The sequence below is a fragment of the Pinus tabuliformis genome, chromosome X (genome assembly GCF_031772625.1).
Source record: "Pinus tabuliformis cultivar Carrire ecotype Pingquan chromosome X, CPIR1, whole genome shotgun sequence".
Lineage (NCBI taxonomy): Eukaryota > Viridiplantae > Streptophyta > Pinopsida > Pinales > Pinaceae > Pinus > Pinus tabuliformis.
In genome coordinates, this window is record NC_142308.1 from 673651020 (window position 1) to 673665129 (window position 14110).

Below are 14110 nucleotides of genomic sequence, written 5' to 3' on the forward strand. Positions count from 1 at the left end.
TCTCTGAGATAGAGCATTAGCCACCACATTGTGCTTCCCCCACATATACTCTATGTCAAAATCATAGGCATGCACCTTGCTGACCCATCTCTGTTGCCTGTCATTGAGGCCCTGCTGCCCCATGAAATGTCGAAGACTGTTGTGATCAGTCTTCACTCGGAACCGGTTGCCCACCAAGTACTGGCGAAACTTGGCCAATGCATGCATAATGGCCAGCATCTCCTTGTCATATATGGAATATGACAACTCATGCGGTAGGAGCTTTCGACTCTCGAAAGCTATGGGATGCCCCTCCTGTGACAATATTGCTCCAACTCCTACCCCGAATGCATCACACTCCACCATGAATGGCTGGGAAAAGTCTGGAAGTGCCAAAACAGGGCAACTACTCATCACCTCCTTGAGGCGATCAAAGGCGACTTGTGCTCCATCAGTCCATGCGAAGGCCCCCTTCTTGGTCAAGTCGGTCAAAGGCGCTACCAGCTACGAGAACCCTTTGACAAACTTCCTGTAGTAGGTGCAAATGCCCAAGAAGCCCCTCAACGTAGTCATGTCTCGGGGTATTGGCCAATCCCGGATGGCCCGAATCTTCTCCTCATGGACTTTCACCCCATCTGCTCCAATGATATGCCCTAGGTAGAGCATCTTTGTCAACCCAAACTCACACTTGGAGAGCTTGGCATAAAACTGTTGCTCCTCCAGAATGTGCAATACCTCCTCTAAGTGTTGGAGGTGCTCCTCCCATGTCCGGCTGTAGATCAGAATGTCATCGAAGAACACTAGCACGAACCTCCTCAACTGTCCCCGGAAGACATGGTTCATGCATGACTGGAATGTGGCCGGAGCATTGGTCAGCCCAAATGGCATGACCAGAAACTCAAAGTGCCCATAGTGGCACCAAAAAGTTGTCTTAGGGATATCCTGATCCCTCACCCTGATCTGGTGGTACCCTGAACGCAGATCAATCTTAGAGAAGTACTTGGCTCCTCTAAGCTCATCCATCAACTCGTCAATGCGGGGAATAGGGTACCAGTTCTTTAGAGTCTTCCTGTTGAGTGCGCGGTAGTCAATGCACACCGAAGGTTTCCATCTTTCTTCTTCACCAGCACCATTGAAGAAGCGAAAGGGTTGGAACTTGCCCTGATATGGCCCAATGCAAGCAGCTCCTGGATGGCCTTCTCTATCTCGTCCTTATAGGCTTTGGGATGCCTGTAAGGAGTAGTGATCATTGCTTGTACACCCGGCTCCAACTCAATGGTGTGCTCAAATCCTCTATCTGGTGGTTGCCCTGGTGGAATGTCCCCAAACACTACTGCATACCTGTCCAGCAAAGCCTGTATGTCTGCTGGTGGTGGTTGCGCCTGTCCCCCAACCTCTGAGATCCTCAGCTCAACTGCCCATGCAATGTCCCCATGTCGTAAGTCTGCCTCCATCCTGTGGGCCGAAACTGTCTGAGGTGGGTAAGACTGCATGCCTCTCAAGACTACCAGTTTGCCATCTGGCCCAATGAACTCCATCTCTGGTTTCCTCCAATCCATCGTGACTCGCCCAAGGGAATACAACCACTAGACACCCATCACCATGTTGGTGTCTAGCACATCAACCACAAAGAAGTGGTCCATCATCGAGTAGTTCCCCATAACTACTGTTAAGGAGGGCACATATCTAGTGCACTAGATGGTACGGTCACTAGGCACTAGGACTGAGAACCCCTCGAACTCTGCTATGGTGAGGCTCCTCCTCTTGACCAACTGGGCATCTATGAAATTGTGGGTAGCCCCACTATCCACCAACACTAACACCCTTTGTCCCTGTACAGTGCCTCTAATCCTCAGTGTCAAAAATTTAGGAATCTTGCATAAAGAAGCAAGAACTCCTCCTATTGGGGCAAGAGATGCCCCTCCCTGTGGAGGTGGTGGTGGTGGCCCTCTGTCTATCGGACTCTCTCCATCTATCCCACCACAATCCTACTCCACCTCATCCTCCTGGTCACTATCAGAAAAGACCTCAATGTAGTGTGCTCTACCTGCAGTGCACCGATGGCCAGGTGCCCAGGGCTCTCTGCATGTGAAGCACAACTTCCTCCTCCAGAGGTCCTTTCATGTCTCCTCATCTAACTGCCCCCTCCCTGTGTGGTCCTCTGCGATGGGGGTCTAGTCTCATGCCCCTTCTATGGGAAAGGGGTCCGTGTAGGAAATGGTGCTCTAGTCTTGGGGATGGCCCCCTGTAGATCTCTGGCACACAAGACTGCTTCCTGCAACGTGGAGGGTCTGTGTGACTTCACCAGTCCATGCAAGGGCTCAAGCAAGCCCTCAATGAAGGTATACACCCTCCTTGCCTCAGATAGATCCAGGACCATCACTGACACCCGCAGAAAATCTGAAAAGTACTGCTCTGGGTTGCTTGTTTGGCACAGTTGGGTTAGCTCTCTGAAATAAGCCTCTGGATCCCTCTGATCAAATCGCTCCACCACCCTCCGGGTGAAGTCCTCATAAGAAACTATTTGGGCATGCCCTAGGGTGGTCAAGCCATGAAACCACCAATCATGGGCTTCCCCCTCCATGTGCAACATGGCCATCTTAATGGCTTCCTGCTCTGTCATCCAATTGAGTTGAAAGTATGTGTCCATCTTTTCAACCCAAGCCCTGGCCGTGCACTTGGCAGTGCCATCAAAAGTAGGGAAATACATCCTCCCTATGGTTCTCTGCAGGTCATAGTTTTGGGTCCCTTGTCCACCGTACCCCTTGTTCTTCACTCTCTGCTTGAGCTTGCAATAATCTCTGAAGAAGAGGGCTTCTTTGAAGTCTTCATCCATAGACTGCCACTCTGAAGTAATCCCCCATCTGAGGAGGGTCTTCCTCCCTTGCAAGCTCGATTTGTGCCACTGGCACGAAGGAAGGTAGTGTAGCCCAAGTCGGCACACTGACTAAAGGGCGCTACACTGTTGGTGAGGGGTGATCGAATGGTTGAGAGGCCCCAGAAGTTTCCCCACATAAAAACCCTCTAGGCATGGTCCTCTCTCTGTTATGTGACTTCATCTCCTCCAGCATGTCTTTCTGCCCCTTGACCAAGTCACTCAAGGCCCTCAGGAGGCTGTTGAAAGCCATCTACTCCCTGCTCTTGGGCTCTGTCATTTCCTCCTCTTCAGCTACTGCTTTCCCCTTGTCCTCCGTGTCTAGAGTAATCTCCAACTCCCTTTCTCTGCTCCTGTACCTCTGTCTACGGTAGGTGATGTTTTGTTGGTCCCCTTCTCTCATAGGAGACAATCCCCACAACTGAGCCAAGAACTAGGCTCTGATACCACTGTAATGTTCCTAAATAGGAATACAAGTGATATAAAGCAAATAAAATTGTGCAGCAGAATATAAAAACGAAATACACATTAAACACCCATGGAAATGCTGCAAATAAGGAACTGTTGAGCCATATTATTAGAATTTTGCAAGCTAAATACAATATATATTGGAATGGTGCACCTGGGCTTGTCCCAATGGACAAGCAAGACCAACCCCAGGTGGGAAAATGGCTGAGTTGAAGGCTGCCCAGCTGCTGCACCAATCTGCATTGCGCTACCCCAGAAAACTACTGCACTGTTGAACTTCGACTGGATGGAAAGTGCACTAAAACTGCCCAGAAATTTGTGTGCTTTTAACCTCGAACTTCTTGGACAAAACCCAGAAGGGAATTTGGCTGGTTTTGACTTCTGTTTTTTGACCCCTTTGGAGCCTCTCCCCAGCTATGGCTGCCAAATTCGACCTGCTGGAAACTGCCTGCAAATCCCTCTGCAAACTCCTCCAAAATGTTGGATTTACCCCTACTATCCAACTCCTAACTACTCGGATGGCTCTTGGCCAAGATCAGTTGCTCCCTAAGTCACCATGAATTTCTGTTGGGTGGCTTTTGCGTTGTCCCTTTGCTCAGAAATGCAAATCGCTGGCATGTTGGTTCAGCTAGCTGCAAACTCCAGCAAAAATGCCTGCACTATGTTGCTTCCTCAGTTCCCAGATCCCCCAACAAGCAATGAATCCCCTGCTGGTCTTCAACTCCCTCTGCATGTTTTTGGCTGCCCAGAAATACGCACTTCCCTCTCTGCGCTGATGACTAAAGTGTGTTGTTGCCCCTGATTCCTTGAAACTCCTGTGGAACAGCCTCCCTAGGGTGGGCATGGATGGTCTGCCAAAGACTTGCTAAACAGCAAAGCATACAAGTGAGTGTTGGTTTGCAAATGTAGAAGATGATCCAAAATGAGAGTCGATCCCTCCTTATATTCCCTTGGGCCTCCTTAGCCTCATGTGGGCCCCTCCATCCACCCATTTGATTTCTCTCCAAGTATATCGAATGGCCAAGTTCGAATTCCCCCATGTGGGTGGCCCCCACATCCCACTAGTTGCTAAATAAAGTCGAATTTGCCCCAAAGTTCCTATATCGAAGTGTGGGGTCCTGCCCCCACATCCCACTAGCTGCTAAATAAAGTCGAATTTGCCCCAAAGTTCCTAAGTCGAAGTGTGGGGTCCTCTTCCTAAGTCAAAAATGTGCCAAAATTGTGTAGCTGCACCCTGTGACTAATGTTTGTGAGAAGGGACATGACATTATCTAGAAGTAAATTGTGATCCACCATGGCATCTTCTAACACAAAAGGTAAAAATTTAGAGTATTATGATATATTATTAGATCACACAAATGCCAACCACATTCACAACCCGCATAGGAAACATCAACACTATGTCTAACAAAGAAACCCATACACGGAATCATAGTACAGCAACCAAAGTAACAAGCTAAACAAATGTAACATAGCACCATGTGTCTGAAAGCATAGTTTACCATATGTAAGTGCATGTGTCATCTATATTCACATTCACAACCCGCATAGGAAGCGATATTGCATGGCCAAGGCAACTGAAAGAACTATGGAGAATTGATGTGAGGTGAGATCATCATATGTCTGAAGAAGTTGAAAAACAAGTCTGTATTTGGATGAGACAAGCAAGAGAGCTTATGCAAATTGGAAACTACATCGCTAAGGGGGTTTCTATGGATATAGTTACATTGGAGGGGGAGACAAGATGAAAGACACCCAACATGCTTTGCATGAAGATTTTAATACCAAATGTGTCAACATGATGAAATCAACAAAAACGCTTGCATGAGAAGGAAACATGTAAAAGAACTGTCACAATAACCACTCTCCATACATTGTATATTCCATTAGATATATATAAGAGGACAAAAATTTGGTAGGAAAAGGCTTAGATGGAGGCAAGCGAAGGTTTACCTGAGGTGGCAGGTGGAGTGATATATGAGATTTACAAATATCCTGTAGAATACGACTTATGGGTACAGATATTCCACTTTACACCAAACAAATTATCATCACTAACCATATAATATCATCATAGTGAAATGAATTTTGTCAGATCTTTGGTAAGAAATGAAAGAGGTTTCCACAAGGAGCTATGCTATCAATCCTGGTGGACGAAATACATCTGCAGGTAATTGGTTGTCTTTGATGTGTCTTGAGGTTACTTTGTCTACACTAGAAACGAAGATACAATATGCATCATGAATATAAGGAAGAAACAACCCAAAAGTTGATCCCATGTCAGCTATCATTCTCTTACCCTGGCAAGTTACCTCTCTTTAACAGGAACCAGTATTAAAACACAATAATCAGCAGACTATTTATGTTTTCATTGGTTGAACTGACATTAGACTCATTTTGTTCACGATACACTCATTTTCTCAATCAAATTGTTAAATACTTACATCAGTGATCAAAACAAAAAACGTGATCTTCCAGATTGGTACGTGTCACTATCTTATTGACAATAATTGTATGTTATTACAATTCATGTGGTAATAATGACACATCACATCCAACTATTCTTGGAACCAGACAACTATTGTTCTGTCATCTTTTTGAACGAACTGGACAGTACATGACAAAAGTTATGATAAACCAACTGTCCTACACAAGTCAAGAAAAAAAGTGAAAGATCAAAAAGACAACAAAGAGCACTTTTTCCCCTGTTCAGCAACAGAATGTTTAGCATTAGCAACAGAATCTTTTGTTTAGTTGGATTCCTTATTTTCTTTCATAAAACGCACTTCAAAAATCCAACCTAACAGACGTGCTTGTTTGAGCCTGTCCCTTCCCTCACACATCTCCAATAATTTAGAAAACTAAAAACAAAAATGCATTTCCCACCACTGGCAAAGCAACAATATATTCCCCCTATTTTCAATATTGTTTATGTTTGCTGCAGAACTGAATATGCAATTTCATGCAATAAAATATGCAATTTCCTACATTAGTTTTGAAATATTGCATAGAGATTCATAGAGTGAACTAAAATGCATTATACCTCCATTCTTATGGGCCTCACTCAGAAGGCAGTCAACAATTGTAGAAGAGCTGTCACTTACAGGAAACATTCTCCCATCCTCCTCAGTCTGGATGCGCACATTGCAAATGTGGATTTGCTTAGGATGCACATGGTAAAAGCCAGTAAAGAAAACAAACAATTCAAAGAGCCTGTTCTATACACTACATAGTAGAAGCACTGAAAGTTACCTTAAGCTGCACTCCATGACATGAAAACCAAGTAACAGTATCCTTTGGTCCATGAGCCTTAAAATAGGAGCCACGTAATTCTCTATTCCCCCTTGGATAATGATCAGCCAAAAGCTGTAAAATCAAGTTGAAATTTCAGTCCTAACTCTCTGATTCACATAAAAGGATAAAAGAGAAAAGAGGTTGCTGTAATCATTCTACTTGAGATTCTAAAGAATTCAAAATTAACAAGCAAAGAATGATCCTTATAATTTACAATATATCAAAATAATCTCCTTATTTTGCATTAGCAGTTCATTTATAAGAAATCCCGTCAGAACCTTCCCATCTGGCCCACAATTGGGGCCTCAGACATACATCACTCGAGGTAAGCAGACTAACTAATGACAAACGTAACCAACCATAGGAGAAAAATTTCCCCTTTATTGGACAGCCAGCCAGCCAGCAGCCCTACATTGTTCAGTACATGATATTATGCCATGATTCTCCATCATTTGTACCAGTCAAGCACCTCTCACCATCCCGTATTTCTTTGTTAGTTTTTGTAGCATCGGAGGTGTTCTAGTCTCGAAACTATGTGGGGAGGCTAAAACACAGGAGTTCTCCATAACCCAGAAATCATTTCTGGAAATTCCACCTAAACGTGTCTCAATTAGATTATTAGCCTATTTTAAAATGTTTCCTAAGTCTAAACTTAGGAAAAGTGGTTAATTAATCAGTATTAATTGAGATAAGATGTGAATCATCTAGAAACTTACACGGATCGACTCTGATATGATCTTAGCCATCGATTAAGATTTAATCTTGGCCGTTGGAGTCCCAATAGAAGATTGTAAGAAGTCGATGGGTAGATGGAGAACACACACACTAGAGATTGATTTCCTTGGAGAGTTCGATTTTCCAGAGGCAGTAGCCAGAAGAGTTCGAGCTTCAAAAGGGAAGCAAAGACAGAAAGGGGCAAGGACAATGAGGACGGATGAAGATTTTTCTAGATCCGGTGAGTACATTGCAGAGAGGTCAAAATTTCTCCAGGAAGTTGCGCCGAGGCAGTGCAAAAGCTTCAAAGGGTAGTTCGATTTTGCTGGGGTGAAGCTAGTTATCAGCTCCAGAGGCCGGAAGACATTTCCAGAGTGTCGGAGAGACAATTTCCCAGTGAGCAACAGGCAGGACGGCTTTATTTGCAGTTGTTCCAAGTTGAGCGTGTAGCAGACTGCGTGTTAGTTTTTATAGCATCAGTTGTGTTCTAGCCACAAAATTTGGTGGAGAGGCTAGAATACATGTATTCTCCAAAACCCAGAAATTGTTTCTAGAAATTCCACCTAGAGACGACTTGATTAAAATAATTAATCTTTTTTAATGGTGCCTAAGTCTAAACTTAGGAAAACTGATTAATTAAAGGGTATTAATTAAGCCATGGTGAGAATCTTCTAGAAGAAAACATAGATCAAGTTTTAGTCAATCTTAGCCATCAATTATGTATTAATCTTCATCGTTTATGTCTCAATGAGAGATTGTAAAAAGAAATTCGATGGGGGTTGGAGAACACACTTGAGACACCAAAGAATTCGATTTTGCTGGGAAATCGATCTTCAGAGTAGTAGTTGTGTGTTGCCGGAGGTGATTCAGTAAGATCGAAGCAGTGAGAGAGGGGCAGAGATAGTAAGGTCGGGAGAAAGATTTACCAGTCCAGTGAGTGCATGTTGATTTGGGGTAGCATCGGATGTGCTCTAGCCATGAAAATTGGTGGAGAGGCTAAAGCACATGAGATCTCCAAAACCCAGAAATGGTTTGGACAGGTTGTACTCAGTTTGGAAGATATTAAAATAATTAATATTTTTAATGGAGTTCCTAAGTCTAAACGTAGGAAAAATAAAATATTAATGGGTATTAATATAAAACTGGGTTAGAAGGGTCCAAAAGTCATGCATCAAGCCAAATCTACTCTTAGCCATTGATTAGAGATTTAATCTCGACCGTTGATGGACCAACGAAAAAAGTATAAGAGGAGGCTTGAGGGTCAGTTGGAGAACACACCAGAGTGATCAGTCATTCTATTCTCTAGAGCGAGGTTTGCTAAGAGAGATAGAATCAGTGATCAGCAGCGAGGGGCAGTGAATACATAGCAGAGAGGCAGAGTTGGTACCAAAGAGACAGCGCAAGGCCCAGAGAGGTTGACACAGAGGCAGCTGGAGGCTACGCAAAGGCAGCGAGGAGCTGAGCAAAGCCAGGAGAGGCCCGCGTGTGAGATGCAGAGGGTCTAGTGGCTGACGCAGAAGCTCCAGAAGCAGACGCAAAGGCTAGCAGAGCTAACGCAAGGCCAAGAGGCAGCGCTAGGAGGATTTCGTGGGATAGATTGGGAGCTGGTGAGCCGGATAGGGTGACACAATCCCTATCAGAGTGACGCAGATCAGTGGAATTTGCAGTTGTCGATGTGGGATTGTTCATCCGGTGATTTATCAGCAGGAATACTTGTTTCTGAGGACAGGTACTACTACCGAGGGCATTCCCTGTTGGGTGAGCCATTTCTGGCACCCTGGTTGTATTCTGAAAACTGCATAATAATAAAACCCTCTAAATAGTTGCACCGATTTTCCCACATTAGGTTTTTCCGAGGACATTGGTCCAAAAATAATGGTCTCACTTGTGTGCTCATTTTCTTTTAATTGATGATCTATAGATGTTGATATTGTACTTGTGTTTATTTTCAGTATTTACATGGTAAATAACTTGTTAAGTTATTGAACAAGTAGAAAGAAATAAACCAGATAGTACAGGAAGAATTTCTAACGGGTTAAACTTAGAAATTCCAACATGGTATCAAAGCATGGTTGCAGATCACAGGATAACTAAAGGCATTAGCTAGCAGAGCAGTAGCAGCAGAAACCGTTGCCCCGAGTGACAGAAGTAGTTCCTAGTAGAAAGCAGCAAGGAAGGGGTGATGCAAAGGGCCTGCATCATCAGTTTGAGTCAGGAGGAGGATCAGCGCAGAGGCAAAGAGGAGCAGACCTGACCTACACAGTGCCCGGTCATCTTTCTCAGTCAGGAAGGATCGACATTGTGGCCAAGAGGTGCAGATTTTGCCGATGTCAGGATTGCGCAGAGCCTAGAGGCTCAGTTCTTCAATCGCTGGGGCATAGGAGGCTGTGGATAATTTGCGGAGCGAAGCTGGTGGGGTATTGTGGTTAGAACAGTGCCTAATAGAGCAAGACCAAGGAGGAGGGAGTTGCTACTGAGGCGGATTTCTAGCCAAGGAATCTAGATCAGTGGTGCAGTTGCACAGATGATCGGAGTGGGGCAACCCGACGTTGGCAGAAGGATTTCCAAAAGAGAAATTGAGACTCAGAGGGAGTCGAACCGAGAACTTCCAGACGGGAAGTTAAGAGACTCAGAGGAGTCGAAAGAAGAGTAGCGAGATGGCAGTGAATGGGCTGAGAGATCAGGATAGACTAGACGAAGCGTCCAACTTCGTGGTCTGGAAGGCCAGGATCTTGTCCATTCTAGAAAGATATCGCATCAAGGACTTCGCCTTGAAAATTATAGCGATCCCAGTTGACCCAGCTGAAAATGAGAAGTACGAGGAGGCAATGGCCAAGGCGAAGTGCATCATCCTTGATGGGGTCAAGGATCATGTGGTCTCACATATTGCCGAAAAGGATACAGCAAATGAGATGTGGGAGGCCCTAAAGAAATTGTACCAGCATACTTCCGTGCAGAGGAAAATGTTACTTGAATACCAGTTGCGGTCATACCAGATGCAGAAGCGAGAGTAGATAGATGTCTTCCTCGGTCAATTGAAGGAGATCCGGGACCAGCTAACTTCCATAGGGGCCACGCCGGATGAGGAGATGTTGGTGAGGACCGCACTGAATGCAGTTTCCGAGGATTGCGAAGTGTTTTTCCAGAGCATACTAGGCAGGTTGAAGCTTCCAAATTGGGAAGAACTGTGGGCAGTGCTTTGTCAAGAAGAGATCAGACGGCTAACCAAGACGGGGAGTAGCAGCAAAGGGGTTAGAATCAAGAAGGAGGAAGAAGAGGATGCGGCTCTAGCATCTGAGGGAAAGCAGGAAAAGAGGAAGAAGAAGGACCTCTCCAAGGTCAAGTGCTTCCATTGTGGGGAGCTGGGTCATTTTGCGAACCAGTGTCCTAGGAAGAAGAGCAAGGGAGAGGCTTCTGAGACCAAGGCAGCGCTAGCGAGGGTGGAGAAAGAAGTCGAGGAGGATGACGATTGTGCCATGAGTGCTCATGTCCCACTTGAGAAGAAGTGGGGAGACATCGAGCTGTAGTTAGAAGGACTACAGGCGATGAGGGGCAGGATCCTTGAGGTACCCAACCTCTTGGATTATACCTTGCTACGGGAGCCCCGAAGAGGAGTAGCAGGATTGGCGATTGTCAGCAGAGACGGATGCGAATGGAGCAGCAAAGAGTGCTACAGTGCAGGAGTCTCGAGACAGCACGAGGCTAGCAGGTTGCAACAGTGCGAGGGGCACGGGAGTGTTGCACCAGTGTAGGATGGCACAAAGAGGTGTGCAACGGTGCAAGATGCAGGGAGTTGTTGCAGCAGCGCAGAGGTCAGTAGAGGGAGCAGTTGTTAGCGGCAGAGGAAGCTTTAGCATCGGGAGTGTTTCTAGCCTGACAGGGCTGTCAAATGTTGGGTGGATCAGTTACTTACTTCTCAGTAACCGGGTTGCAGTGCAGTAGCAGTATGCGGTAGCACGACGCAGCGTGAGGAGAAGGGGATGCAGTGCTGGTGTATGGACCAGCAACAGCACGGATGCAGAGGGAGTTGTCATACAGATGCAGCAATGGCAGTGGCAGGGACATGGGCAGCAGTACAGGATGCAGCAGTGCAGAGGATGTTGGGCAGGGAGGCCTAGCATCAGCACGGGGACCGATGCTGGATGATCAGGGTGATACTCAGTGAGGAGTATTACTAGAGCACAGTCCTCGCTAAGAGGGAGTGTTGATTGGTGTAGCTTCGGATGTGCTCTAGCCATGAAAATTGGTGGAGAGGCTAAAGCACATGAGATCTCCAAGACCCAGAAATGGTTTGGACATATTGTACCCGCTTTGAAGATATTAAAATAATTAATATTTTCAATGGAATTCCTAAGTCTAAACTTAAGAAAAATAAAATATTAATGGGTATTAATATAAAACTGGGTTAGAAAGGCCCAAAAGTCATGGATCAAACCAAATCTAATCTTAGCCGTTGATTAGAGATTTAATCTCGATCGTTGATGGACCAACAAGAAAAGTATAAGAGGAGGCTTGAGGGTCAGTTGGAGAACACACCAGAGTGATCAGTCATTCTATTCTCTAGAGCGGGGTTTGCTAAGAGAGATAGAATCAATGATCAACAGCAAGGGGTAGTGAATATACAACACAGACGCAGAGTTGGTACCAGAGAGACAGCGCAGACCCCGGAGAGGTTGATGCAAAGGCAGCTGGAGGCTACGCAAAGGCAGCGAGGAGCTGCGCAAAGCCAGGAGAGGCCAGCATGTGAGACGCAGAGGGTCTAGGGGTTGACACAGAAGCTCTAGAAGTTGACGCAGAGGCTAGCAGAGCTGACGCAAGGCCAAGAGGCAGCGCTGGGAGGATTTCGTGGGATAGACTAGGCGCTGGTGAGCCGAATAAGGTGATGCAGTCCCTATCAGAGTGACACAGAGCAGTGAAGCTGCAGTTGTCACTGTGGGATTGTTCATCCGGTGATTTATCAGCCAGAATATCTATCTCTGAGGAGAGGTACTACTGCCGAGGGCATTCTCTGTTGGGTGAGCCATTTCTGGCACCCTAGTTGTATTCTGAAAACTGCATAATAATAAAACCCTAAATAGCTGCACTGGTTTTCCCGCATTGGGTTTTTCTGAGGACATTGGTCCAAAAATAACGCTGTCACTTGTGTGCTTGTTTTCTTTCAGTTGATGATCTGTAGATGTTGATATTGTACTTGTGTTTAATTTGAGTATTTACATGGTAAATAACTTGTTAAGCAATTGAACAAGTAGGAAGAAATAAACCAGATAGTACAGGAATATTTTCTAACGGGTTAAACTTAGAAATTCCAACAATGCATAGCAGAGAGACAAAGAGTTCCATAGAGAGGCAACGTAAAGAAAAGAGACAGTGCAATGCTTCAAAGGGGAAGTCGTATTTTGCTAGGGAGAAGCAGTGATTTAGTGCCAACAGCCGAAGTGAGAGCCCGAAGGCTAGGAGAGTCCATTTCCCAGACAACAGTTGATCAGTAAGCGAGAGAGAAGCTGGTCTGAGTTGTGTGACACAGAATTGCCTAGGCTGACGCAGGGATTGTGTAGAGGCAGCAGAGATGAGCTCATCCTGAGCCAAGGTCAATGTCGAATCATCGGTGAGAATGAGATTTTTCTCCTTAGGCTTCTGTCAGTCATTTCTCTGTATGGATTGCTTGATTTGAGCATCCATAGATTTGTACACAGATTTACTACTGCATAATAATAAAACCCTCAGTTGTTGCATCGATTTTCCCAAGTTGGGTTTGTCTAGGGACATTGATCCAAAAAATAAAGTGTTAATTATGTGCATGTGTATCTATTCTTCCAGCATTATTTTTCTTCCGCAGCATTGTATTTGTGAAGGTTACAGTGTATTAGTTTCGATATTTACCGTAGGATGCAGTAAATAATTTGTTCAGTTATTTAACAAATAGAAGAAACCAAATCAATTGTTGTAGTAGGATTCAGGGTTTCTGAATTTTCACATGGTATCAGAGCATAGACTGTAAGCCAGATAGCTCAATAGCATAAGGAAGGAGGAATTTTGAATCTCTACAGAGGCAGCAGTTCAAAACCCTCAAGGGGCAGCGCAGTCCTTGGGCCAGGAGGGTCAATTTTTTGAGAAAAGTTTATTTCTTAGAGAGAGTCGAAAGATAAATTAGATTTTCCATATCAGAGCTTACCAGAGGCAGAGAGACACAACATTTTTCTTGTAGAGCAAATCTTCAGCTGGGACACATTTATTTTGCAGTAGTTTGCTAGTGCAAAATAACGTCAGGAGGAAGAAAGAACACACATTGAGGGAATTCTTTCCTCAAGGTTCGATTTTTTCCGAGCAGAGCAGCAGTAGCTATGAGCATATTTGACCACTCCAGCAGGGAGGCGAAAATCCAATCAGCAACTGCGCAGAGGAGAAGAGGAGGAATTCGACATTTTTGCAGAGATGACATCAGCAGGGCTAAGAGATCAGGATCAATTGGAGGGAGCCTCCAACTATGTGATCTAGAAGGCAAGAATTTCCTGTCTTCTAGATGAGTATGATCTCAAAGCTTACATCGATAGTGTGGTAGTTGTACCCACAGATGCAGATCTACTAAAGGCCTACAAGAGGGAGATGGCGAAAGCAAAGAGGCTGATTCTCGATGGGGTTCGAGAACACGTGGTGTCTCACATAGCTGGCAAAGATATTGCCCGGCAGATGTGGGTGTTGATTTCTAGTAGCATCAGATGTGCTCTAAGCCTCAAAATTTGCAGGGAGGCTAGGACACATGTATTCCAGAATACCCACAAA

The 14110-nt window shown here is 45.1% G+C and overlaps 1 protein-coding gene across 7 annotated transcripts in view; it reads right to left on the reverse strand.

Annotated features, from left to right (window-relative positions):
- Nucleotides 1–14110, reverse strand: part of LOC149141775 (uncharacterized) — a 451055-nt gene that overhangs the window by 289493 nt on the left and 147452 nt on the right. For all 7 annotated transcript variants that reach the window (XM_089448792.1, XM_089448790.1, XM_089448791.1 and 4 more), the window contains 2 exons: nt 6575–6688; nt 6366–6453 (listed from right to left, as the gene is read on the reverse strand). In XM_089448792.1, the coding sequence (XP_089304918.1) occupies nt 6366–6453; nt 6575–6688 (202 nt within the window). The remainder of the gene's footprint in view (nt 1–6365; nt 6454–6574; nt 6689–14110) is intronic.